Source organism: Adiantum capillus-veneris, chromosome 2 (assembly GCF_014529385.1).
Source record: "Adiantum capillus-veneris isolate H3 chromosome 2, ASM1452938v2, whole genome shotgun sequence".
Classification (NCBI taxonomy): Eukaryota; Viridiplantae; Streptophyta; class Polypodiopsida; order Polypodiales; family Pteridaceae; genus Adiantum; species Adiantum capillus-veneris.
In genome coordinates this window covers 135,190,462-135,215,861 of record NC_140932.1, presented here as the reverse complement: position 1 = coordinate 135,215,861, position 25,400 = coordinate 135,190,462, and the positions used below count along the sequence as shown (strand labels likewise).

At 46.7% G+C, this 25,400-nt stretch overlaps 1 protein-coding gene across 2 annotated transcripts in view; it reads right to left on the bottom strand.

The window, feature by feature from the left end:
- Positions 1-788: 788 nt before the first annotated feature.
- LOC147463689 (flavin-containing monooxygenase FMO GS-OX2-like) overlaps positions 789-25,400 on the bottom strand; it is a 130,349-nt gene continuing 105,737 nt past the window's right edge. For both annotated transcript variants that reach the window (XM_086490202.1, XM_086490208.1), the window contains 2 exons: positions 1,523-1,696; positions 789-1,066 (listed from right to left, as the gene is read on the bottom strand). In XM_086490202.1, the coding sequence (XP_086346328.1) occupies positions 881-1,066; positions 1,523-1,696 (360 nt within the window). In that variant the 3' untranslated portion in view covers positions 789-880. The remainder of the gene's footprint in view (positions 1,067-1,522; positions 1,697-25,400) is intronic.

The following is a 25,400-nucleotide window of genomic DNA, read 5'->3' as shown; positions in this document are numbered from 1 at the left end:
GGCATAGCCAATCTACCACACTTGGGTGATAGAAAGGTCATACCATTTTTCTCTTTTTATTAGCGCACACACACACCCAAGAAGAAGGGAATTTTAACGTCGTAGGAAACTATCCCAAGAGACCTTTTAGAGAGAGAGAGAGACAGAGAGGTGGGCAGAAGCTATTGGGCTACCTTCCAAACGACCACACATACTGCCCTCCTCCCCCCCCTATGTGAGGCAATGGGCACATGTTCCTCACGCCTCTCCCATTCTCTCCCCCAAAGTTCCCTTTCCTCAGTAGCTGTGGCAGAGGTCGGCTCGGGGACTTCGGGACGTTCCAAACCACCCACCGACACGTCAGAGGAGCTCTGGCGTTGACCAAGAGATAGAAGAAGAAGAAGAATAACGTCGTAGGAAACTATCCCAAGAGATAGAGAGAAAGTTCAAGAGCCAGACTCCCTTGCGGTCTTTCGCACTTGCCCTTTATTTCTCCCCCTCTCTCTTTGTTTGCAAAACTTGCTCTGTGTGTGTGTGTGTGTGTGAGAGAGAGAGAGAGAGAGAGAGAGAGAGAGAGAGAGAGATCTTTTTATGTTTATTAGAGGCCTGTGGCTCGAATACAAGATACGCGAGGGAAGGGGGGGGGGGGGGGGGGGGGGGGGGGGGGGGGGGGGGGGGGGTTCTATCTCTATGGGATATGGGTGCACAGCTTTATGCTTAGGTAGTTAAGTGCATCAAGCTGACTAGCTGAGAGAGAGAGAGAGAGAGAGAGAGAGAGAGAGAGAGAGAGAGAGAGAGAGAGAGAGAGAGAGAGAGAGATGCAAGAAGCATCTTTGGCATTTATGAGCATATGATACAGAGAAGATGCTGCGAGCTTGCTCTTGATACCTCAAACCGAATTTTATGCTATTTGAAGCTGATTTAGATCTGCAATTGCAAGTTCATGTAGCTCCTGGTCTGTCCATTCATCTCTGTAGCTATCCGGCAATGCCCGTTTGCGCTTGCTTGAGTTGATATATATTTGGATGCGCCAATCTTCTATTGCTTGACAACCACATTGGTCAGCTAACCAGTTGTCATATTCAAACTGAAGTGCAACACAAGAAAAATCATTAGCTGCAGATCAAAGGAAAATTGCTTGCTTTTCTTGCCTCAAGATTAATCAAAGAAAAATTACAAGTGAAAAAAACCTGGTAACCTCTAGTAATAAGTTTCTCATATGTTATCCACGGAAAAAATAGGGGTTCTTTACTTCAAGGTCATTTGAAGATTTGCCCAAAATTTCCAATTTTTGGTGGTTTTGGGAGACCAAAGATCCAACGTAAAGTGCCACTTTTGTTGAAAATTTCAAAAGACATCCCAAATCCAGATAGGAAAAAATCCAATGTAAAGTGCCACTTATGTCGAAAATTTTAAAAGACACCCCAAACTTAGATAAGATATATCCACCAACCCATCTACACTTGCAAATTCTTGAAGGAATATTACTTTTTAACCTGATGTTATCATACTGTTTTCTATAAAAGACAACAAGAAAGCACACCTGGCACGAGCCCAAGTCATGAACTTTGCTCTTCGGAATCCCCTTGGCCTCCAAATTCTTGTAAAACTCCTCCACATCCTCGGACATCTGCTCAGTTGATGGTAGAAGAACTTTTCCGGACAAAGCCTTGGCTATCCACTTTGACTGCAATTGCATCAGTGGAAAAGGTATAACCTGAGAAAACAAACATCTCAATTTAGCAGTAAATTACAAAGACTCTTCTAGTGGAAAGCATGAGCAACAAGCCCTTCAATAGCTGCAATTACAATACTCTCCTTCTCTCAATGAAGCAGCATATTCCAAGTTGTAACCCTTTCTTCTGTAACATTGGGGTTTTCCCCAGTATGTGCACATTCAAAATCTCTGGGGTTTTTGGCATTTGGGCTTTTTTGTAATGCACAAGGGTCTCAAGCCCTGTTTATTTGAGGAAAAGAAAACATACATATACACGCAATGCATATACTCTCCCCTCTCTGATGCACGACATGCGTACACACACTGCATTGCGTGTTTTTCCTTTTGGAGGGGGATGGCCGGCATGATCTACCAATAGAGAAAACATGCCAATCACAACAGAGGTGTGATCCAAAAATCCATAAAACTATAATAGTATTTACATTTTTATCAACTCCAAGAGGTGGAAAATTCCCCAAGTGTGGTAGATTGGTTATGCCATTTCCCTCTTGAATAACAGGTCTTCAACTCTCCTCGTCTTTAAGGTCTCTTGGGATAGTTTCCTACGAAGTTAAAATACTCATCTTCTTCTTCTTTTTCTCGCTCCAGATCAAGACTGGCCGATTTCGAGGGGTACCAGCACGGGCCAAGATATGTCACCTATGTCGCTTAGAGCTAGAGACAGAGCTGCACTACACATGTCATTGCCCGGTGTACTATGAGATACGAGGCCGCTTCCACTGTCTGTTCAGAGAGGGTTTTGGACCATTTTCTAGAGTCATCAGATACGAGGATCAGAGATGTCTCGGATTGTTCCTACTAGAGCTGCGCAGACTTAGGGAGAGCTTGCTGAGGACATCAGGGGAGAGACAGTCTCAAAGACAAATCACAGATTTCTTTACACCAGCCAGGGGACAGCCAGAGGAGCAGTCATCACAGCAGATCTCAGAGCCCACCCACACTAGAGGTACGTTGATCGATCGAGCCATTGAGCTAGGCAGATCCAAACGCCCAGGACTTCGAGGGGTCTCCCACCATCAACGAAGGCTACAGCAGAAGATCTAGATCACTCTAGCTCGACATGCAAGACACCCAACCAGAGTACTGACCATGGAGGATGTTGATGAGATTTGACAGCGACCGATGAGAGATTTCATTTGAACCCACCACCTCCCCTCCCTCTATCTCGTTTCAGTCCCTGATCAATTTCAAATTCATTTCCTTAGTGTTTTTAGTCTTAGTTCTTTGTACTTTCCGTACTCAGACATGGTATCAAATTCACCAATTATAACTTTTTGGTCTCATAGGTCATTTTGGCCTTTCGAAGATGTTAATATAATATTTCATTTCTCTCTCTCTCTCTCTCTCTCATGGGATGATCACCATTGTATACTTTCTCCATTGTACTCTCCTTAGCCCTCATGTGATTGTGCCCCTCTCCACATGTTTTATATGTTTTGAGATGATGTATTATGTGATGCTCATGATGAAGATGATGTAGGGTAGGCTCGTACCTACCCACTCTAGGTACGGGTGTGTGTGTGTGTGTGTGTGTGTGTGTGTGTGTGTGTAGATGTTGTTTGGATTGGCAGCATGTCTCAAAGTTAACTTTTGCAAATCCAAGCTATTGCCTTTGAAAGAGTGTGACTGGCATAAGATATTGTGGCCTGGAGAGATTGTTCCTCCACAAATTCTGGTTCGCCATTTGGGTTATCCGCAGGCTTGGAATGTATCGGCTATGCAGAAATTGGATTGGGTTATCCAACGTCTGCAATCCAAGTTGAATTATTGGAAACTGTCCACGTGGCCACTTCATGTGCGTCTCAGGATTGTCCAATGCATCCTTGTGGCTTATGTGCAGTTTTACTTGCCTTTGTTATCTTGGTCTCGATTGCGTTTGCAGTCCCTCATGTCCAATATTTTAGAGCATTTTTGGCAGACCTCGTCTAGCAAGAAGGGTCTTCGGCTTTTATCTATGGACAAGCTACATTCTCCCAAGCGGCTAGGAGGGTTAACTATTTTGGACTTGTCATCTTCTGGCTCGGAAAGCTACGCTGTTGCCAGTTTTGGTGGAGCAGCAGCAACCCTGGGCTCTCATGGTCACACATCTGTGTACGCACATTGTCACCCCATCTTTTGGTCAGTGGCAACCAACTTATTGGGATGTTGTTTTTGGGAAGCTTGAAGGACACAATCTTGGATGTCCCTTTACTTCTTCTCTAATTGTCGATTGGAAGGTTGTCACTTCACATTTGGCTTGGAATGGTCGACAATCCTCTGTGGGTAACTCTCTTCGCTTGAGGAGTCTGCATTGGAGTAGGGCTTTCGCTTCGACTTTGGTTCAACGGTTGTTAGGTGCAGCGGAATGATTGTTTGCGCTTTGCTCAAGATGAGTGCTCCGAACTGTGCTCAAGGTTCCTTTTGTTCTTATGGAAGGGAGAGCCTTCCGTTCTTAATGGAAAGTGCTATGATCACAACAAAGTGAATGGACACTGTACGTGCAAGTGTATGAGACTGAGAGAAAGAGAGAAGAGAGATACGACACCAGAGACGTTGTAAAACCCTCCTCCGAAGACCCCACTCTCGTCGACGAGAGTGGTCTACTTATGATTGCACAAAGGCGTACAATGATGATGCAATGGACTGATGCAATCTGGGACTATGCCGATGACGACGACGGTGATGACAACGACGACTTTAGGGCTGAAATTTGTGGTCTTCTAACTACTGAATTTCGGGGCTGTTTCGGTGGCTGAAAATCTCTGTTTTGGCTGCGTTTTCGAGGGCTGAAAATGGGGGTCTTCTGCAATGCTTCTAGGCTGAATCTGCTACTGTGTCTAATGCTGAAAACGCTGCTGTCCTGATGCTGATTTGCTGAAAATACAAAACGCTGGGCTGCCTCTGCTACGGATTGGCTGAAAACCAAAAACGCTATTGGCCTTTGCTACCGTTAGTAAAATCTGCTGACTATCTGGGGGGCTGGCGATCATGGGAGAAAAACGCAAGGGTGCTGAAGTTGTTGGTGATGACTGCAAGGGGAAACGCCACAAATCGTGGGGTCTTGATGGTGATGGGAACTGGAAACGCTAGGCTTGGGGAGGGAGGTCGCCAAGGCCTTGCGGGTGCTGAGGGTACTGCGGGTTCTGCTGAGAAGTTGCCAGTTGAGCTCCTGCTGCCTCATCTGCCATTTAGTGCTAACTTGGGTTTGCTTATATTATCTTAGCAAAATTGCCCTACCTACTTTTGTTGGAAAGTCGCTTAAAAATAATAAGTGAAAAATACCAAAAATAGGTTAAATGCACTGGAAAATTCCCCTGACTGAATCTGATGGATTCTGAAGGGAATACTGATGATCATGCTGTGTGCAACCAAAGGATATGCATCTACGCCAAGTGACTGGGCATGCACGGTCTACGAATAGACTCACAAAAGTGCCAGATCACTTCTAATCTAGACTGACTGGACTGACTGAACCCTGATCATGCTGTAGCTTGTCCACGGACACATGATCAAGGTTCAGTCAGTCCAATCAGTCTAGATTAGAAGTGATCTGGCACTTTTGTGAGTCTATTCGTAGACCGTGCATGCCGAGTCACTTGGCGTAGATGCATATCCTCTGGTTGCACACAACATGATCATCAGTATTCCCTTCAAGCCCCACTCTCGTCGGCGAGAGTGGTCTACTTATTGATTGCACAAAGTGGTACAATGACGATGCAATGGACTGATGCAATCTAGGACTATGCCGATGACGACGACGGTGATGACGACGACGACTTTAGGGCTGAAATTTGTGGTCTTTTATCTGCTGAATTTCAGGACTGTTTCGGTGGCTGAAAATGACTGTTTTGGTTGCGTCTTCGAGGGCTGAAAATTGGGGGTATCTGCAACCAACTAGGGCTGAAAACACTGTTGTTCTGATGCGGCAATGGCTGAAAACCACTAACGCTGGGCTGCCTTGTATCCTTAGCCAAAAACGCTGGGCTGCTCTGCTACAGATTGGCTGCAAAGCAAAAACGCTGATGCTCTTCTGCTGCAAAGGGCTGAATACCAAAAACGCTGATGCCTTCTGTCACAAGGACATGGCAATTGCTAACCTTAGTTGTTGGTTTCTTTTCAATGATTTTTGTTTTATTTTTGAGACCCTCTTTTTGAAGTTGCAAATGGTCGAACATTGTATGGCCAATGTGAACGGTAGTTTCACCCGCAGACGGGAAGTTGGTCGGCACTGGAATTCGTACAGTAAGAGGATGTCTAGGCTCAGAGCAAGATCATATAGGTCTCCCAGTCGCACTTAGCAAGTTGGTGGATACTAGGAAGTGAACTCAATAAAGGCATAAAGTCAAGGTGGGATCACCAACAGAAAGTATCCGACAGTTGGGCCACATTGCACTTTTGGATGCGGTACCAATGAGGATAGATGGTCAGAAGACCAGCGCGAGCCCGACGGAAGCATCTCCTAAAAATTAGGGAACTGCTATTTTGGGCCGTGAAATGTGTTCGCGTCATTACCTTCGGTATGACCAAGGGAACATTTTATTACTTTGCTGCAAAGTCAACTGATGCACCAGTTGAGAGATTTTTAAGCAGGAAGCCCAATGCGGGAAAATTGCATGTATGAGTCCCAAGTGGCACTTTTTGGTCAATTTACAAAGTTTGGGAGAAGAGAACTCGTAACTGACTTTCTGGAGTAGTTTTGGAGGCTGTTAACGCTGATTTTGAGCCATTTCTCTCCATTTTTGAGCTTCCCATGACTTTGCCTAGGTCCCAGGAGCTCATTTTCAGCATTGGAAGGCATCAAATGCGTGTTTACAGGGCTGTTTTGCTGCGTTTTCAGCAATACGCAGGTTTTGGCAGCCATGGAAATCTTCCCCTTTTTGCATCTATTTGTTCATAGATGCATTACAGGTCAAGGGCAGCAGAGGGGGCGCTCGATTTATGCTGGGAGGATGCTTCATTGAGAACCTGTCACAGGTTAAGAGCTATGGAGTGCATGCTTTCCTCTCTATGTACAATGTGGTGCTAGGAGTGATGACCTGCACACTACACACTGCTCTCTTTCTCCCCTACGTGCAGTTATGTGATGCCCCACAAGAGGGCTCCTCATTTGACTGATGTACAGCTGTGTGGGTTCATGCTTTTGTGCTGAGGCAAGAGCCTCCTTGAGCAGGACCAGGGGTAGCTAGCTGCTACTCCAAAGCAGGCACTGGTGAGGGTCATAACCTCACAGTACAGGTGCATTTTCAGCGCTGTGTATGCGCTGTAAATTGATTGTTTTTCAGCCATGTGGATGCCAGAACCATTGGGAATAGTGCCCCACTGGCAGAGGACAGTTAGGGGACTGTTTGGGACTGAAAACAGGGCAAAAACCAGTAAATACAGTGTGCTGAATTTATTGTTTTTGGGCAAGAATCAGAGGGTTTATGCCAGTGGAAGTGAGTTCCAGCAGGGGAATCGGTTTCGCGCAAGTTTTGGGTCTGTTATGCTGCCGAAATTTGGCCAAATCAAGTGGTATCTAGTGTGATACATGTAAAGGATTCCCAGGACCTTACTTTGTAATTTACCCTCTCAAAGAATAAAGAAATACCGAAAGGGGCGCCAATTTTGGGGCCTACAGGTTGTCGGTGTCTGCTCGGAGCATTCTAGCTTCCGAGCCGTGTGTGTGATTAAGTGTTAATTCCCGTTCGCAGGTTCTCTTTGCAAAGTGCTCTGTGTGTATGTCTAAAGTAAAGAATTTCGGGTGAAAGCCAACGCCTACCACCCTACGGGCCGGTTTCACCTTCCTCTAGCGTTAGTGAAATCTACTGGCTATCTAGGGAAGCTGATGGCGATGCCTACAAGGCTGGAAACGCCAGAGGTCTAGGGCGATGGTTGATGATCAAAACGCCAAGGCTGAGGGTGGGCGATGAGGTATGACCAAAAAACGCTAGGTTCTTGTGGGTGCTGAAGGTTCTTGATGATTCCTGCTGAGAAGGTACCTGTTGAGCGGGAAGCTCCTGCTGCCTCTTCTGCCAGAAAGTGCTAACTTGGGTTTGCTTATATATTAACTTAGCAAAATTGCCCTACCTACTTTTGTTGTAAAGTCACTTAAAAATAGTAAGTGAAAATACAAAAAATAGGGAAAATAGGCATAATGCATTGGAAAATTCCCCTGATTGAATCTGATGGATTCTGAAGGGAATACTGACGATCATGCTGTGTGCAACCAGAGGATATGCATCTATGTTAAGTGACTAGGCATGCACGGTCTACGAATAGACTCACAAAAGTGCCAGATCACTTCTAATCTAGACTTGACTGGACTGACTGAACCCTGAAAATGCTGTAGCTTGTCCACAGACACATAGGGTTGGATGTGTCACGTGACATCCCCTCCTTTTCAAAGTGAGGTACTCGTACCGAACTGTATGGAGTCGAGGGAGATCGCCAATAGCATCCGGAATCCTGGAAGGGACTCTTCGCCGGCCCACTCTTATGTGTGGTTCGTGCGGTACTTGAACTTCATAAAGGTCTGCAACGCTTGCTTCTTTGGGCCGCGCCGAAAGCGACACAGTCTTCTGTGGCTCCTTCGATGCTTCAACTTCGTCTAGAGTCATGCTTCCTTCTTCAAGAATCTCCATGGCTGAAAATTCCTGAAACCACTTCCAACACAAAACCATGAACATACCTATTCCCTGTAAAGTGATTGGAAAAAATATTGTCTTCGCTAAAGACTGTGTATGCAATGTAGATGAACATAGAGATGGAGTGACAACCCGTTCATCAAACACATGCAAACAATGAGATCGAATCTTTCTCTTATGATCTAGAGCAATCAACTGTGACAATTCACAACGGAAATGCCCATGCTTGGTGCTCATACTTTCATGTGCTTGTTCGGAAACTGTATCATGCCAAGGAAGAGACATGGAATGTGACTTCCTTACATACATACCTGTCAGCTTTTCATGAAAAATCCGCATACATTCGGGCTCATCCATGAGAGAAACGTGCTCAACATACAATATGTCATGCCTAGGAAAAGGGATCACATAAAGATGTTGACTAAAATACAGGAAACGGTCACGAATGAAACATTCGAACAATTGGTGCGTATCAATCATGCGAACACATTATACTTCCTGTGAGGGTTCTTTGAACCTAGGCTCGAGAGCCAAGATCTGTTCTTCTTGAATGATCGAATCGTCCTGTGGGGGTTCTTTGGACCTCGACTCGAAAGCCAAGATCGGTTCTTCGTGATTGATCGAATCTACAACGAGGTTAGCTTCGCTAGAAACAACATCCACTAACACATCATCCTTGTGAACAATCACATCATCTTCATGCAACTCATCATGCTTGTGAGAAATCACATCTCGATCATGCAAATCATCATGCTTGTCATTGTCATCCAAATCATTATGCAAATCATTGTCAATCAAATCATCATCATGCTTCACACAATCATGCAAATCCTGTGTGTCATGCTTTGGAGAAGAAGAGACTGAGAGAGTCTCCTTTTCCCGATCCTGTTGAATCCGTGCCTGCATTTGAGAAAAGAGTCGCAACATCGCTTGCATTCTTGCTTTGGTCTCGCGGTCATATTCTGCTTGTCTTGCTTTGGCTTCCAAGCGGGCTTGCTCGCTCGCACGCGCTATGGCTGCCATTCGTTCTTGGTACTAGCGCTCTATGGCTGCTATTCTTTCTTTGTGTTCACGCTCTATTTCTGCTTTTCGTTCTGCATCTCTTGCTTTGTCTTCTAACTTCTTGTCCATCATCCTCTTGTCGAAAGTCTCCATAGGAGTTAGTGCAATCCTTGATGTAGATGGGGAAGGGTCAGAAAAACCTTCTGGTGGGGAAAATTCTTCTTCGCCTCTCTCATGCTCATCACCTCCAAGCGAAGTATCCATTCCGCTTCGAGTGATGACCATTCTGAAGTCGTGGGTTCTTGTGGATTCTTGTGGTCTTGGTTCTTAAGTTCACGAGGAACTTGGGTTCTTGAGGGTCTTGGGTTCTTAAGTTCATGAGGAACTTGGGTTCTTGGGAGTCTTGGTTCTTGGGGTTCTTGAGTTCTTGAGGTTTTCTTTCGCTTGCAAATCTGTGTTAGAGAAAGATCTTCTCTTCACCCGAGTTCTGCTCTTTTCGGCGGGCGCACCCCTTGGCGGCCTTGCGCTCACACCAAGGTTGCTTTTTCCCACCTCACGTTGATTGGCTGGCCGCTAAGTGCACGGTCCGCTCTCAATGAGTGAAAAGAGACACAAGGGGAGGCTGGACAAGCCCTTCTTTCTTGGGATTCCTGTCACTCTTCAACAAAACACGATTAGGAATCGACACGCCCAAGCGAGCTTGGGTTCGTGCGACCTCAACAAGCAAAAAAAATTCTTGTGGTTTTTTCCTTGAGTGATACAGAACACTGCCAAAGCTCTGATACCAATGTTAGGTGCAGCGGAATGATTATTTGCACTTTGCTCAAGATGAGTGCTCCGAACTGTGCTCAAGGTTCCTTTTAGTTCTTATGGAAGGGAGAGCCTTCCATTCTTAATGGAAAGTGCTATGATCACAACAAAGTGAATGGACACTGTGCGTGCAAGTGAATGAGACCGAGAGATAGAGAGAGAAGAGAGATACGATACCAGAGACGTTGTAAAACCCTCCTCTGAAGGCCCCACTCTCGTCGGCGAGAGTGGTCTACTTATTGATTGCACAAAGTGGTACAATGACGATCCAATGGACTGATGCAATCTGGGACTATGCCGATGACGACGACGGTGATGACGACGACGACTTTAGGGCTGAAATCTGTGGTCTTTTATCTGCTGAATTTGCGTTTTTGCTACTGCTGAAATCTGCGTTTTTGCAATGCTGAAAACGCTGAGGCAATCGCTTGAAAATGGCAGCTCTTGATGGCAATCCAATGCTGGCTAGGGGGACATGCTGCTACTGCTTGAAAACGCCAGAGAGGATGGCGATGCTCCAAGCTGAAAAACGTTGGGCTGATGTGCGGCGAGGATGAGGACCAAAAACGCTAGGGGTTCCTACTGGGTTCTGCTGAGAAGGTGCCTGTTGAGCATGTGCTCCTGCTGCCTCTTCTGCCAGAAAGTGCTAACTTGGGTTCGGCATGAATTGTCTTCTCAGGAGTGATATGTTAGCTCTGGGTCTACAGCCTACTCGCCCTGCTCCCTTCACAGTTACATTGGCCGATCAACGAACAGTATACCCAATGGGCATCGTGGACAATGTGCCTCTGCAGGTACAAAACTTTACTTTTAACTTGGATTTTGTGGTGGTTCGTCTTCCCCAGGTTGAGGGCGGATTTCCGTTGCTTATTGGAAGACCATGGCTGCGGCACACTAAAGCACTCCACGATTGGGGAAACGATGCAATGTGGATACATACTTCTAGCTCCCCAATGCATCCCATCGTGGTCGCCAAAATGAGAGCACCTGTAGCGCGGATAATGTGTCGTGCTCTCTACAGTGGGTGGTACTCAGTGCAGTGTGCGTGAAAATCTCACTCAAACAGACTGAATCTCCCTCACACAGACTGAACAGAAAGGAAACAATAGACGTCAACAGAGCTCACAGAGACACAACAGCAGACCAGAACATATGACTCGACTATCTCAGATTGATACAGACTCTAGCATGGCAGCACACTTAGCTCAAGCCCAGGACTCACAGGTACAATGGGGGTGTCGAGGCTCAGATGTGCCGGGATGGTGAAGACGTGCTCTGTGTAAAGACCCACTCTAGACGACTACGTACAAGATAATGCCACTGGCCCAAAACGACTACTCATATCTACAATCATCAAGAGCCACCAACGGCTCATAAAGATCATCATCTAAGTCTATCCCCACTCGGTGGCGGTGGTGACCTGGCCACGATGTCCACTAGACCACCCTGCCACGTGTCTCTGCCCAACGAGTCCGTCCAGACCAAAGACCAACTGACCAAAGCCCAACTGTAAACTGACTATCCTGTGAAAGTGAAAGTGACACTGTAGCAGGCTACAGGTTGCCCGCCACAAGACAGCTGCCCGTCCTGGAGAGCGGAACTGAAGAACTGAAATATCGGCGATCTACTGTTGGTGGTTGGATGATAGAGGAGGAAGAGGCTGATAGTAAGGTGGGTAAGGAGATGGAGGTAAAGTGTATGGTGAGGGGTAGTGGCCATGAGGAGGGTACATCGGGCATGGAGTAGCCACCCCATGAGCAGCAGGCTGCGTCGGGTGATTCGGGTGCGGGTGAGTAGGTGGAGCTGGTGGAAACCCAGGAAAAGACTGAGCAGGTTGCGAGGGTGGAATAGGTTGTTGGAATCCAGGGAAGCCGTGGAAGTGCTGAGGAAAGGATGGGGACTGGGAGGGGGAGGCCATAGAGGGACCATGAAATTGTGATGAGACCGATCCTGCTGGCTTAGACTCCATATTGGTAGGATTTGCTTTCTTTGCTGTTTGAGAATCCCCTGAATGTACTTTGGAAACGTCTGTATGTATCTGTGTTGCCATAGCAGGAACTTGTGGAGAAACCGGGATTGTAGTTGTAACTGTAGCTGTAGCTGTAACTGCCTGTGAAATGGCTACAGCTTGGTATTTTGCACAAGAGGGACACAATCTATGTACCACAGGAGAGAGGTCCTGTGAAACCGGCCCGTAGGGCGGTAGGCGTTGGCTTTCACCCGAAATTCTTTACTTTAGACACACACACAGAGCACTTTGCAAAGGTAACCTGTAACGGGAATTAACACTTAAATACACGTAGCTCGGAAGCTAGAATGCTCCGAGCAGACACCGACAACCTGTAGGCCCCAAAATTGGCGCCCCTTTCGGTATTTCTTTATTCTTTAGGAGGGTAAATTACAAGGTAAGGTCCTCGGAATCCTTCACGTGTATCCACCTAGAAACCATTTGATTTGGCCAAATTTCGGTAGCATAACAGCCCCAAAACTTGCGCGAAACCAATTCCCCTGCTAGAACTCACTTGCACTGGCGTATACCCTCTGATTCCTGCCCAAAAACAATAAATTCAGCACGCTGTATTTACTGGTTTTTGCCTTGTTTTCAGCCCCAAACAGTCTCCTAACTGTCCTTTGCCAGTGGGGCACGATTCCCAATGATCCTGGCATCCGTATGGCTGAAAAACAGTCAAATTACGACGCATACACAGCGCTGATTTTGCACCTGTACGGTGAGGTGATGACCCTCACCAGTGCCTGCTTTGGAGCAGCAGCTAGCTACCCCTGTTCCTGCTCAAGGAGGCTCTTGCCTCAGCACAAAAGCATGAATCCCACACAACTGTACATCAGTCAAATGAGGAGCCCTCTTGTGGGGCATCACATAACTGCACGTAGGGGAGAGAGAGAGCAGTGTGTAGTGTGCAGGGCATCACTCCTAGCACCACACTGTACATGAGAGGGAAAGAAAGCACTCCATAGCTCTTAACCTGTGACCGCTTGCAAATGAGGCCTCTCCCAGCATAAAATTCAGCGCCCATTTTTCTAGAAGAGGCAAGTGCATGAGAATTTGCCACTTGGCGCATTTACAAGCATTTTCCCGTTTCGGGTTCGCCGCTTAAAAATATCCTGACCTGTTGCCCAGTTGACTTCGCGGCAGAGTTGTAAAATGTTCCCCTAGTCATACCGGAGGTAATGACGCGAACACATTTCACGGCCCAAAATAGCAGTTCCCTAAATTTTAGGAGATGCTTCCGTTGGGCTCCCACTGGTCTTCTGACCATCTATCCTCATTGGGACCGCATCCAAAAGTGCAATGTGGCCCAACTGTCGGATACTTTTTGTTGGTAGTCACACCTTGACTTTAGGCCTTTATTGAGTTCACTTCCTAGTATCCACCAACTTACTAAGTGCGACGGGGGAACCTATATGATCTTGCTCTGAGCCTAGACATCCTCTTACCATACGAATTCCAATGCCGACCACTTCCAGTCTGCGGGTGAATCTACCGTTCACATTGGCCATACAATGTCCGACCGTTTGCTAATTCAAAAAGAGGGTCTCAAAACAAATAAAATAAACCACATTGGAAAGAAACCAACAACCAAGGTTAGCAATTGCCACATCTTTGTGACATGGTTAATAACTGCCACGTCCTCGTGACATACCCCCCTCTTGAAATCGCAAACGTCCTCGATTGCATAGCATAAATACACGCCACTGATGATCTTGTGCTATTAACACTCTTTTATCATTGCATGTATCCGCAAGAAAGCTCATAACATATAGATACAAATGACTTAATGAGGCCTTCATACTTTTGTCATTTCCATCTATTACATGGAATTCATATGTACATTTGATGTACTACCTCTGTCATTACCCCTCCTTTGCACACGTTGGGTTGGGACATCAGTAGGCTGTAACCCAAAGGTTTCAAGGTAAAGCTGCAATACATTTGGTGACTCTGACATTTGCTCTTCCATCCACTTTGCATCCATAGGCAGATAGTTCTTGAACTTCACCAAATAGCGTCTTGCAACTTGTCCCTAAACTTTTATGTCCTTATGTGCCAAAACTTGCTCAGGTACCAGGATCTCATCAAGTTCCTCAACTTCTAGTTGATCCTCATTTGGCATATCTTCTGGCACATCACCCACGAAGGGTCTTAGAAGACTCACGTGAAACGCATTATGAATCTTCCATGCATCAGGCAATTTCAGCCTGTAAGCCACATCGTTGATCTTGTCAAGCACTTGAAAAGGCCCATAGTAACGCATGTTGAGCTTAGGAAACAGCCGTTCCTTGCCCTTCATCTTCTTTAACCTTGCCTTTTCGAACCTTAACAGAACCCAATCACCAGGCGATAGTAGCAATTCACGACGGTGACGATCAGCAGCCTTTTTCTGCTTTGCCTGAGTCTTCTCCAAGGCAACTTTAATTTTCTTATACATCTCATCCATGTTCTCAACATATCGATCTGCCTCAAAGATCTTGTCCTTTGTATGCAAAATGGGAGGAACCTTTTTGCCGCCTTCAACAATCTCAAAAGGTGCTTTGCCAGTAGACGAATGCACCGTATTATTGTACGCATACTCAAGCATAGGCAAATACTGTTCCCACTTGCCCTTATTATCTGACACGTAGCATTTCAGCAGATCTAAGACAGTAGAATTAGCCTCTTCTGACTGTCCATCAGTTTGTGGATGAAACGAAGATGAACTTGAGCGTAGTGCCCATGTTCTCAAACAATCCTCTCCAAAACAAACTGGTCATGCGAGGATCACGATCACTGATAATCGATTGTGGCATACCATGGTACTTAAACACATTGTACATGAACAAGCGTGCCATCTGATCAGATTTTATCTTCTTCCTGACAGGGATAAAATGGGCCTGCTTGCTGGACCTGCAGATAATGGTCCATATACCATCATTCCCTGTTGGCGTCCTTGGAAGATCAAAGATAAAGTCCATAGCAATGCTTTCCCATGGCTTATCCGGAATCGGCAGTGGTTGTAACAACCCTGGTGCCTTTTGCCTGTCAAACTTGACCTTTTGGCAAACTATGCATGCTCGCACAAAGGCATCCACATCTCTCCTCAAGGTAGGCCAATAGAAGAATGTCTCTACCGCCTTAACTGTCGCATCAATGCCACGATGCCCTGCATACGGTGGGACATGACTCTCTTCCATGACCTTATGTCGCAGTGGCCTAGTGACACAAAGTCTGCCATGCATCATCATAAAACCATCTCTGAGGAGGTAGTGCTCGTGATGTTGCCCCTCTTGTAACTGTTCAAAGATCCTTGCAAAATCTTCATCGGCAGTATACTGTTCCTTCATGTCATCTAGCTCATGATGATAAGGAATTGACACAGCTGAAATTTGTGGCTTTCTTGATAACACATCAACCACAACATTCTTCTTGCCTTCCACATGCATAATCTGGAAGTGGAACATGGAAAGAATGTTTGCCCATCGCATATGCTTTTCGGATAACTTTGACTATGTCAAGAAGTATCGCAAGGTCTGATGATCTGTTTGGACAACAAAATCAGCACCTAAGAGGTAGTGCTTCCAGCTAGAAAGCGCATGAATCACGGCCAAGAGCTCTTTCTCATAGACTTGCATAGTCCTCTCTGGCCCTTGCAAAATTCGGCTTTCATAAGCTACTACCCGTCCATCTTGCATTAGCACTGCTCCGATGCTACTGCCACACGCGTCACACTGGACCACAAATGACTTCCTGAGATCTGGCAAAACAATAAATGGATCTGAAGTCAACTTTTCCTTTAAGAGACTAAAGGCTGAAATCTCTTTTTGGGTCCATCTGAAAGTAACCTCTTTCTTTTGCAATGCGTGAAGAGGCGATGCTATCTCTGCAAAATTTCTGATAAACCTTCTATAGTAGGAACACAATCCCAAGAAGCTTCTGACATCGTGCACAGTCTTCAAGTCTAGCCATGTCTTGATAGCTTTGACCTTTGCGGGATCCATTTTAACACCATCCTTTGAGACTATGTGGCCCAGAAAGTGGATCTCTTCGAGGAAGAATTCACTTTTCTTAGGATTGACAAGTAACCTGTGACTGCGCAGCTCTTCAAACACAATGGTCAAGTGACGCCTATGCTCCTCTTCATTCTTCGAATACACTATCATGTCATCGAAGAACTTTCCAACAAACTGTTGATGCGAGCGAAAAATCCGGTCCATCATTCTGTTGAACGTGGCAAGAGCATTTGTTAGCCCAAACGGCATCACTAGAAACTCATACAGACCAAATGTCGTTCTAAACGCAGTCTTGTGCACATCCTCTGGCCTTATACGAATCTGATGGTACCCACTCTTAAGGTCTATCCTGCTGAAAATTGCAGCACCCTCTAAACGATCGAGAATATCATCAATTCTAGGAATAGGGAACCTATTCTTGATGGTATTCTTATTCAACGCACGGTAATCAATACACATGCGCCATGAGCCATCCTTCTTCTGCACTAGGAGCATTGGGGAGCAAAAGGGTGAAGAACTAGGCTGAATCAGCCCCTTCTCTAATAACTCCTCAACCGGGCCCATAATCTCTTTCTGCTGCGCCGCACTAACCCTGTAGGGAGGTCTATTTGGTGGGCTACACCCTGGCACCAAATCTATCCGATGGTCCTCAGGTCTCTCTGGCGGCAATTGCGACGGTAATGAATTAGAAAAACAGTCACTAAACTTTTGCAAAAATGCTGACCTTTCTTTATCTAACACAGATAAATTTGATTGATCACTATCTGAGACATCACGTGCAAAAATCAAGTACACAGAAAGATGATTCTTTATTACAGAAGTGATAGCAAAAGCAGATACAATAGGGACTGACTCTCCTTTAAGCTTTACATCCAAGATGTGAGTTTTGCCCCTATGCTGTACGGTGATCTTTTTGTTGTAGGCATCCAATACTCCATGCACTCGGAACATCCATGGGATCCCCAACAAGGCGTCACAACCTTCCAGCGGCATGATGTAAAACTCTTCTGTGTCCACATACGACTGAATATGCTGCCGCAGCTTTCCAATGATGGGAGTAACACACTCTGAGTGGCCAGGACATGCCAACCCTGCCTCTGTTGTGTACCCCATCTCTTCATCTCTAATGCCCAGCTTCATAGCTTCATAGCTAACTCTGGTGAGATAAAGTTGGCTTTGGCGCCTGGATCAAAGAAGATGAGTGCCGTCTGATCCCTAACTTTACCCCATGCCCTGCATAACTCACTGGCATCTGTGCTGGGCCTGTCACTCACCATGTCTGGCACTAAACCTACCGTGGGTTTTGGCTTCTTGCCTTTCTGGTCTTCTTTATCCTCTGAGTTAGCTGGCCTTTTCCTTTGTGGACAATTGATAGAAAAGTGACCAAGCTGCTCGCATATAAAGCATTTGTTCTCAGCCATTAGGACCTTCTTTTCCTCGAGCGACTTGCGCACAAAAGGCTTCCTTTTCTGTTTCTTTGCCTGCGCTCCAGAAGTCCCGGCTGAATCCTTGTCTTTGGTGGCCTTTTCTGACCCCTGTGACGCATCAGGAGCCGTTTTCACAAAGGGCTTCTCCGCTGAATTTTTCTTTTGCTGCCCTCCTTTATCACTGCTCGGAAATCCACTATCCTCTCCTTTCAACAAGGCAAGACCAGTGTTCGCAACTTCCATAAGCTGAGTAAGGGTAGCCACTCTGTTCTTTGTACAGTAATCGCAAAGCCCTTTAGGCAGCCCACAACAGTACTTCTCTATGTGCTCTGTCAATGGCACAAATCTATAGGAGGTCACTGAGAGTAACGCTTTACAAAACCTCCTATTGTACTCCAGCAAGCTCTTGCACGAAGCTGAAGTAAGCTGGTGCCGATCTGTCATGACGTCGGCTTCAAATTCATTTGACAGCCAAGTAGATGCAAACATTTGCTTGAAGTAAACCCAAGTGGCGGGTGTCTGTCCTTGCATTAACAATGTCGTCCACCATGTCAGCGCATTGTCCTTTAAGAAAGTGGCAGCTTTCCTGACCTTCGAGGCCTCTGTAAAATTCCCTCCCGCATAAGCTGTATCTGAAAGGTGGCGGGCTGAACTGGCATAACCTGTGGAATAGGCGTTCTAGCCACCTCTTCAAGCACGGGAGGAACCTGCTTTGGAGCCCCCGACTCCGCAACATGCGAGTGTTCCCTTTCCTCCTGCGCCACATGAAGAACCGGGGCTTGAGCATCAACAAGCTCCGTACGCGGCGTAGGTTGCCTATTTTGCTGTTGCACTGCTGGCGCTTGCAAGAATTGCATAAACCTCGGATTCTGCACCAGCTGCGAAAAGACATTCACCGCGGCAACTAACTGAGTCTTGAATGCATCATCCTCAAGTTGCCCAATCATAAAGCCCTGTACTACTGGAGGGACATTCACGTTGACAGGAGGTGAAGGCTGACGTGGCCGTGAGCTCTCGCCAATCTCAAAAACCATAGGAATCTCTTGCCTGTCCTTTGCAGAGGAACCCTCTTCCATAATTCCCTTCCCCTTGTCGGCCATAGTGTAATCCCCACGTTCCTGCATTCTGTGTCTTTACCCAAAACAATCCAGGCTCACTCTTTAAGGAAAAAGTGATTGAAGTCCCGGCGATGGAACCATGAAACCGGCCCATAGGGCAGTAGGCGTTGGCTTTCACCCGAAATTCTTTACTTTAGACACACACACAGAGCACTTTGCAAAGGTAACCTGCAACGGGAATTAACACTTAAATACACACAGCTCGGAAGCTAGAATGCTCCGAGCAGACACCGACAACCTGTAGGCCCCAAAATTGGCGCCCCTTTCGGTATATCTTTATTCTTTAGGAGGGTAAATTACAAGGTAAGGTCATGGGAATCCTTCACGTGTATCCACCTAGATTCCATTTGATTTGGCCAAATTTCGACAGCATAACAACCCCAAAACTTGCGCGAAACCAATTCCCCTGCTAGAACTCACTTGCACTGGCGTATACCCTCTGATTCCTGCCCAAAAACAATCAATTCAGCACGCTGTATTTACTGTTTTTGCCCTGTTTTCAGCCCCAAACAGTCCCCTAATTGTCCTTTGCCAGTGGGGCATGATTCCCAATGGTCCTGGCGTCCGTATGGCTGAAAAACAATCAAATTACAGCGCATACACAGCGCTGATTTTGCACCTGTAACGTGAGTTTATGACCCTCACCAGTGCCTGCTTTGGAGTAGCAGCTAGCTACCCCTGTTCCAACTTCCTGCTCAAGGAGGCTCTTGCCTCAGCACAAAAGCATGAACCCACACAGCTGTACATCAGTCAAATGAGGAGCCCTCTTGTGGGGCATCACATAACTGCACGTAGGGGAGAGAGAGAGCAGTGTGTAGCGTGCAGGGCATCACTCCTAGCACCACACTGTACATAAGAGGGAAAGGAAGCACTCCATAGCTCTTAACCTGTGACAAATTGCATAATGAGGTCTTCCCAGCTTAAAAATTCAGCGCCCATTTTTCTAGAAGAGGCAAGTGCATGAGAATTTGCCACTTGGCGCATTTACAAGCATTTTCCCGTTTCGGGTTCGCCGCTTAAAAATATCCTGACCTGTTGCCCAGTTGACTTCGCGGCAGAGTTGTAAAATGTTCCCCTAGTCATACCGGAGGTAATGACGCGAACACATTTCACGGCCCAAAATAGCAGTTCCCTAAATTTTAGGAGATGCTTCCGTTGGGCTCCCACTGGTCCTCTAACCATCTATCCTCATTGGGACTGCATCCAAAAGTGCAATGTGGCCCAACTGTCGGATACTTTTTGTTGGTAGTCACACCTTGACTTTAGGCCTTTATTGAGTTCACTTCCTAGTATCCACCAACTTACTAAGTGCGACGGGGGAACCTATATGATCTTGCTCTGAGCCTAGACATCCTCTTACCATACGAATTCCAGTGCCGACCACTTCCTGTCTGCGGGTGAATCTACCATTCACATTGGCCATACAATGTCCGACTGTTTGCTACTTCAAAAAGAGGGTCTCAAAACAAATAAAATAAACCCCATTGGAAAGAAACCAACAACCAAGGTTAGCAGTTGCCACATCTTTGTGACATGGTTAATAACTGCCACGTCCTCGTGACATCGTGAACTGCTGCGGTCATGTCATTTGCCTCTTTCAACTGTTTTTGTTGAGTGTGGACAATATGTTTGAGGTCCACTACCTGTTGATTTAAGATTCTTATGCGATCTTGAGCTGTAGCAATGAAATTGTCCCTATCCATCGTTCGTTGAAGGTGAGCCTGCACTTCCCTTGTCATACCGTCATAGCAAGCGCGATGCAGACCGTTGGTACCTTGCAATGAGAGGGCTACATTGATAATCGTCGAAATGGCTCTTCTCTCCGCCTCTAAAAGTCTGTCGGCCTGCGGCGCAAAAGTATCATATATCTCATGCTTGTCAGATGTAGGTGTCCCAGAGCTAGATACCCTTGCAATATCCTTAGGTGCCCCTGCATTATCCCTAGGTGCCCCTGCACTAAGAGTAGTACGTGGTGCTGGCGACACAACTAGAGGTTGTGTTTTAGTGACTGCAACACTACTCACAAGAGGTGGTGTGAAAGTTGAGGTGGCCACAGAAGTAGACATACGCACTGTTGGTGTTGTAGTATGGACGTCAGAGATTTTGACCTATGATTCTGAGAAGGGTAGTGTTGTTAGCTGCTCAAACGAATGTTTTTGTACCTTTGCCCTCTTGCGCAAGATGCCTTTCCCTTCGGCCATTTTGGAACGGTTTTGTTCTTTTGGGTCGTCTTGAAGGGTGAGAGCAACTGTTGCATCTGCCTTTTGCTGCATAATCTGTACTACCCAATACATAATAGAGGCTGCATAGCAATTGAACCTTTCCGCTTCTCGTTTACGTTGAGTCCGAAAACGCTTTGCCCTGTTCTGTAGCGCTTTAAACAGCAGATGGTGAAATGGGTACGGCAGGTAGTAGTAGAGACAAAAAAGAGCATCGCATATTGCTGGGGAACCTGGAGAAGATGGAACCCCTGTTCTTTCCGGTGCGCGCAATAAAAAATAATACTGTAACACTGAATACAGTTGCTCACTCCTGCGATAGTCTAGATGTGAGTCCAGCAAAAGTTCCTAACAAGCATTTGCAGTTTCTTCTGGTGAGACATTCGAGAAGATTTTGGTTGCGGGCAGAGGTGCCAGCACAATCAATATTCCCATAGCCTGTCCGATATCCTCCACTGTAAGTGCAGTACCATTCAGCTTTGGAAAAGTGAGCAAGAGGGAACATAGCTTGGCAGTAGAGATATTGGCAGACAAATCGGCTTGAGCCAAATTTTGAAGACCCAAGTGTATCAGTTAGTTGCTGCTCAGAGAACACATCCTTGAGACCTGGATTCGGAGCCTGTAAATGATATATCATTATTAAAGGTACCTTAGAGAGGGCACCAAACGGGCGAGGCACTTGGAGAGTGGTGACCCTATCAGCAGTGACTGACTGGGGCGAATCTTCCCCTGAAGATTCCTCTAAAAGATGCTCTGAACTAGGAGTGTAATCTGATTTACTGTCAGAGCTATCCCCAGAGGTAGAGGACTCTTCCTCCGATTGGAGATGCTTTTCTATATTCCGAGTTCTAACCATCTTGATAAACTGTGCCTGAGAATCTATACTGATTGAGGAGTCCCATTGTAGCAAGAGCAAGGGCGAGACCCAATTCGGTACTGGATGACGGACTGAATGGAGTACCAAGGCTATAATAAAGGCTTTCTGCTTTTCGCTTTTGCTTTTCCCAGGTAAACGCTCTCTGCTTTTCGTTTTTGCTTTTCGCAGGTAAAATACCGGCCTTGCTGGGAAGGGCGAAACGCCCTTGCTTTTTATTTTTGGTTTGTCGAAAGAGTCTAGAGGCGAGGGCGCTGGGAAGACTAGGACGAGGGGACAGGTTAGCTGAGAGGCGAGGACTAGGTCTAGGGGAGAGGGGCTAGAGGCTAGGGGTGAGGGGCGAGGGACTAGGGGCTAGGGGCTAGGGACTAGGGACTAGAGGCTAGGGGCGAGGGGCGAGGGGATGGGAAAGGGGAGGGCGAGGGACTAGGGGCTAGGGGCTAGGGGCTAGGGGCGAGGGATGGGAAAGGGCGAGGGCGAGGGCGAGGGCGAGGGCGAGGGGGAGGGTTAGGGCGAGGGGGTGAGAAAAAGCGAGGGCAAGGAGGAAGGGGAGGCTAGGGCGAGGGGCGAGGGGATGGGAGGGTTAGGGCGAGGGCGAGGGAAAAGGGGGCAGGGGAGGGTTAGGGCGAGGGGCGAGGGGATGGGAAAGGGGGAAGGGTATGGCTAGGGCTAGGGGCGAGGGCGAGGGGTGGGAAAGGGCGAGGAAGGGTATTGCTAGGGTGAGCATTAGGGCTAGGGGAGGGGGTTGAGAGGAGAGACAAAGCGGAGGGAAGAAAATAAGGAGGTAGTTTTAAGGCATAGGAAACTATCCCAAAGACCTTAAAGATTTAGCTACGACCAAAATAATAGAAAGCATTGATAAATCTGAGGTACTCAGAAAGAGTCAGCAATTTCAGATAAAACGCGAAGTATCATCATACATAAATACCCCACTCAAAGATACAAAGGCATTTATGCATATCCAAGAACCGAGTTTCACATGAGAGGCAAAAGCTAAGAAAAGGACCTGAGTCGAGATTGAAGAGATTCGGTTATGCCCAAGAAAGACAGAGATTGAAGGCAAAGAGTGAAAGATAGAGTTGATCCAATGCCAGATTCAACTTATTGAGCTTAACAGAGTCTGCAGAAGGAGAGCTGTCTAAGGAGAGGGTCTAAGAGATAAGATAAAACACAAGGAGAGTTGTCTAAGAGATAAGATAAACGGAACAACAAGATGACGAAGATAGTGATGCCGAAGTTATTTAAAGGTTCAAGAGTCGGCGAAGCTCAACACTTGATTGTCGCGCGTTAGACCCTTGAGTGGCAGCTTAAGCATGATAGCATTTGATCAGAGATCCATTGACTAAAGGCAGCGAATCTCCTTCGAGAGTGGCTAATTGTACAGCTCCGTGGGGTAGAATCTCCATGACCTTATATGGTCCTTGCCATGCTGGGACCAGCTTCTTTGCTTTTTTCAGAAACTTGGCCTGATAAAGTAGCACCAGTGCTCCTTGCGTTATTTGCGGCTTCCTGAGATGGCGATCATGCCAGGCTTTACGACGAAGCTACTTTGCTTCTAGAGCCAGTGAAGCCAAACCTCGGCTTTCCTCCAAAAGGAAAAGACGAGAGACAGATGCCGACTCCAAATTTCCATTGGCACGAAGGCTGCCCACTCGAGGGGATCCTGAGTTGAATTCGAAAGGTGCTATCGCTTCCAAACCGAAAGCCAATTGAAATGGGGTGTGATTGGTTGTGGCTTTGAAAGAAGTTCGATATGCCCAAAGTGTACCGTGGATAGCTTGAGCCCAAGTCGAGGGATGAAGATGACATGCTTTCCGCAAGAGTGCTATCAGAACCTTATTAGTGTTCTCTGCCTGCCCGTTTGCTCTAGGGTCATAGGAACAAGATTTTCAGTGAAAAATCTTGTAGTTGGCCAGCAAGGTAGAAATTGTTTCATTCACAAAGTGACTACCCCTGTCACTGGTGATTTCCAAGGGACATCCAAACCTGCACAATATTTTCGTAGAGAAACTTGGCTACCATAGTGCCAGTGCAGTCCGTTGTTGCAAGTACCTTTGCCCACTTTGTTGCGTAGTCGGTAGCCACCAAGAGATACTTCCGATTGCCGGGTTGGGCAGAGGGAGTAATTGGGCCTACAAAATCTATGCCCCATCTCTCAAAGGGTTGCCATGCCATAGAGACCTGCAGAGGACGGTTTGACTGTTTGCTTGGTTTAGGGCCACAGCGCTGACATACATCGCATACCTTTACATAGGCAATTGCATCGGGGAAAATATAGGGCCACCATAAGCCACACTGGAGAATCTTCTGTGCAGTAATATGACCAAGGTAATGGCCACCAGTGGGACCACTATGGGCATCCTCTAAAATATACTCGACTTCATGAGGAGAGACACACCGCCTCAGAACACCATCCTGCCCTGATTTGTATAGCTGGCCCCTGATTTGTATAGCTGGCCCCCAATGAGAGTGAAAGGCCTAGACTTCAACAACAGGCGTCTCTTCTGCAGGGGAAAAGCATTCTCTGGGTAGAGGCCAGTAGAAAGCAGATGCAAAACATCGCCGTACCATTCCGGAGTGGTATCCACCTTAAAGAGACTGCTATCAGGAAAGTCGTCCGCAACCCCTGTTGCTTCTTCACCAATGTGAACGCGAGAAAGGTGGTCGGCAAGGACATGATGTTTGCCGGGCCTGAGTACCACTTTGAAATCGAACTCTTGAAATAAGAGTAGCCATCGCCATACTCTACCTGCAACATGCTGCTTGTTGAGCAGATATCGCAGGGCATGGTGATCAGTAATAACTGTGAAGTGGACCCCTAATAAGTAGTGCCGGTGATCTGGAAGATGTGGAACCGGATGAAGGAATGGGAGATGAAGGAATGGGGGATGTCGTATGTGGAGGTATGGTTGATGAGGTTAATAGACTTCTACTAGATACCACAGGGCGTCTTCTGTTATAGTGCTTCAGAGGGCTCAATAGTGCGCTTTGACAGTTAGTTTACAGTTGGGCTTTGATCAGTTGGTCTTTGGTCTGGACGGACTCGTTGGGCAAAGACACGTGGCAGGGTGGTCTAGTGGACATCGTGGCTAGGTCACCACCGCCACCCAGTGGGGATAGACTTAGATGATGTTCTTTATGAGCCGTTGGTGGCTCTTGATGATTGTAGATATGAGTAGTCGTTTTGGGCCAGTGGCATTATCTTGTACGTAGTCGTCTAGAGTGGGTCTTTACACAGAGCACGTCTTCACCATCCCGGCACATCTGAGCCTCGACACCCCCATTGTACCTGTGAGTCCTGGGCTGGAGCTGAGTGTGCTGCCACGCCAGAGTCTGTATCTGTCTTTGAGACAGTCGAGTCATCATTCACATGCGTTCCTTGTGGCTTTCAAGCAACCCGTTGCTCTTAATGCTTTTTGTTCTACCATTAAGATAGAGCTTAACCTCACCTGCGTTATTACTTGAGCTTCTGATTATAAGTCTTTTCAACAATTTCATATGCAAGTGAGGACCATGTCATTTTCTTCTCACTATGGTTATGGAGGATAAAGATGCGCTGGATCCAAACCGAGCATATCTCTTTGCTGAGGAGCCAAACTGTCTGTTTTGCCGATTGGGAATCTTG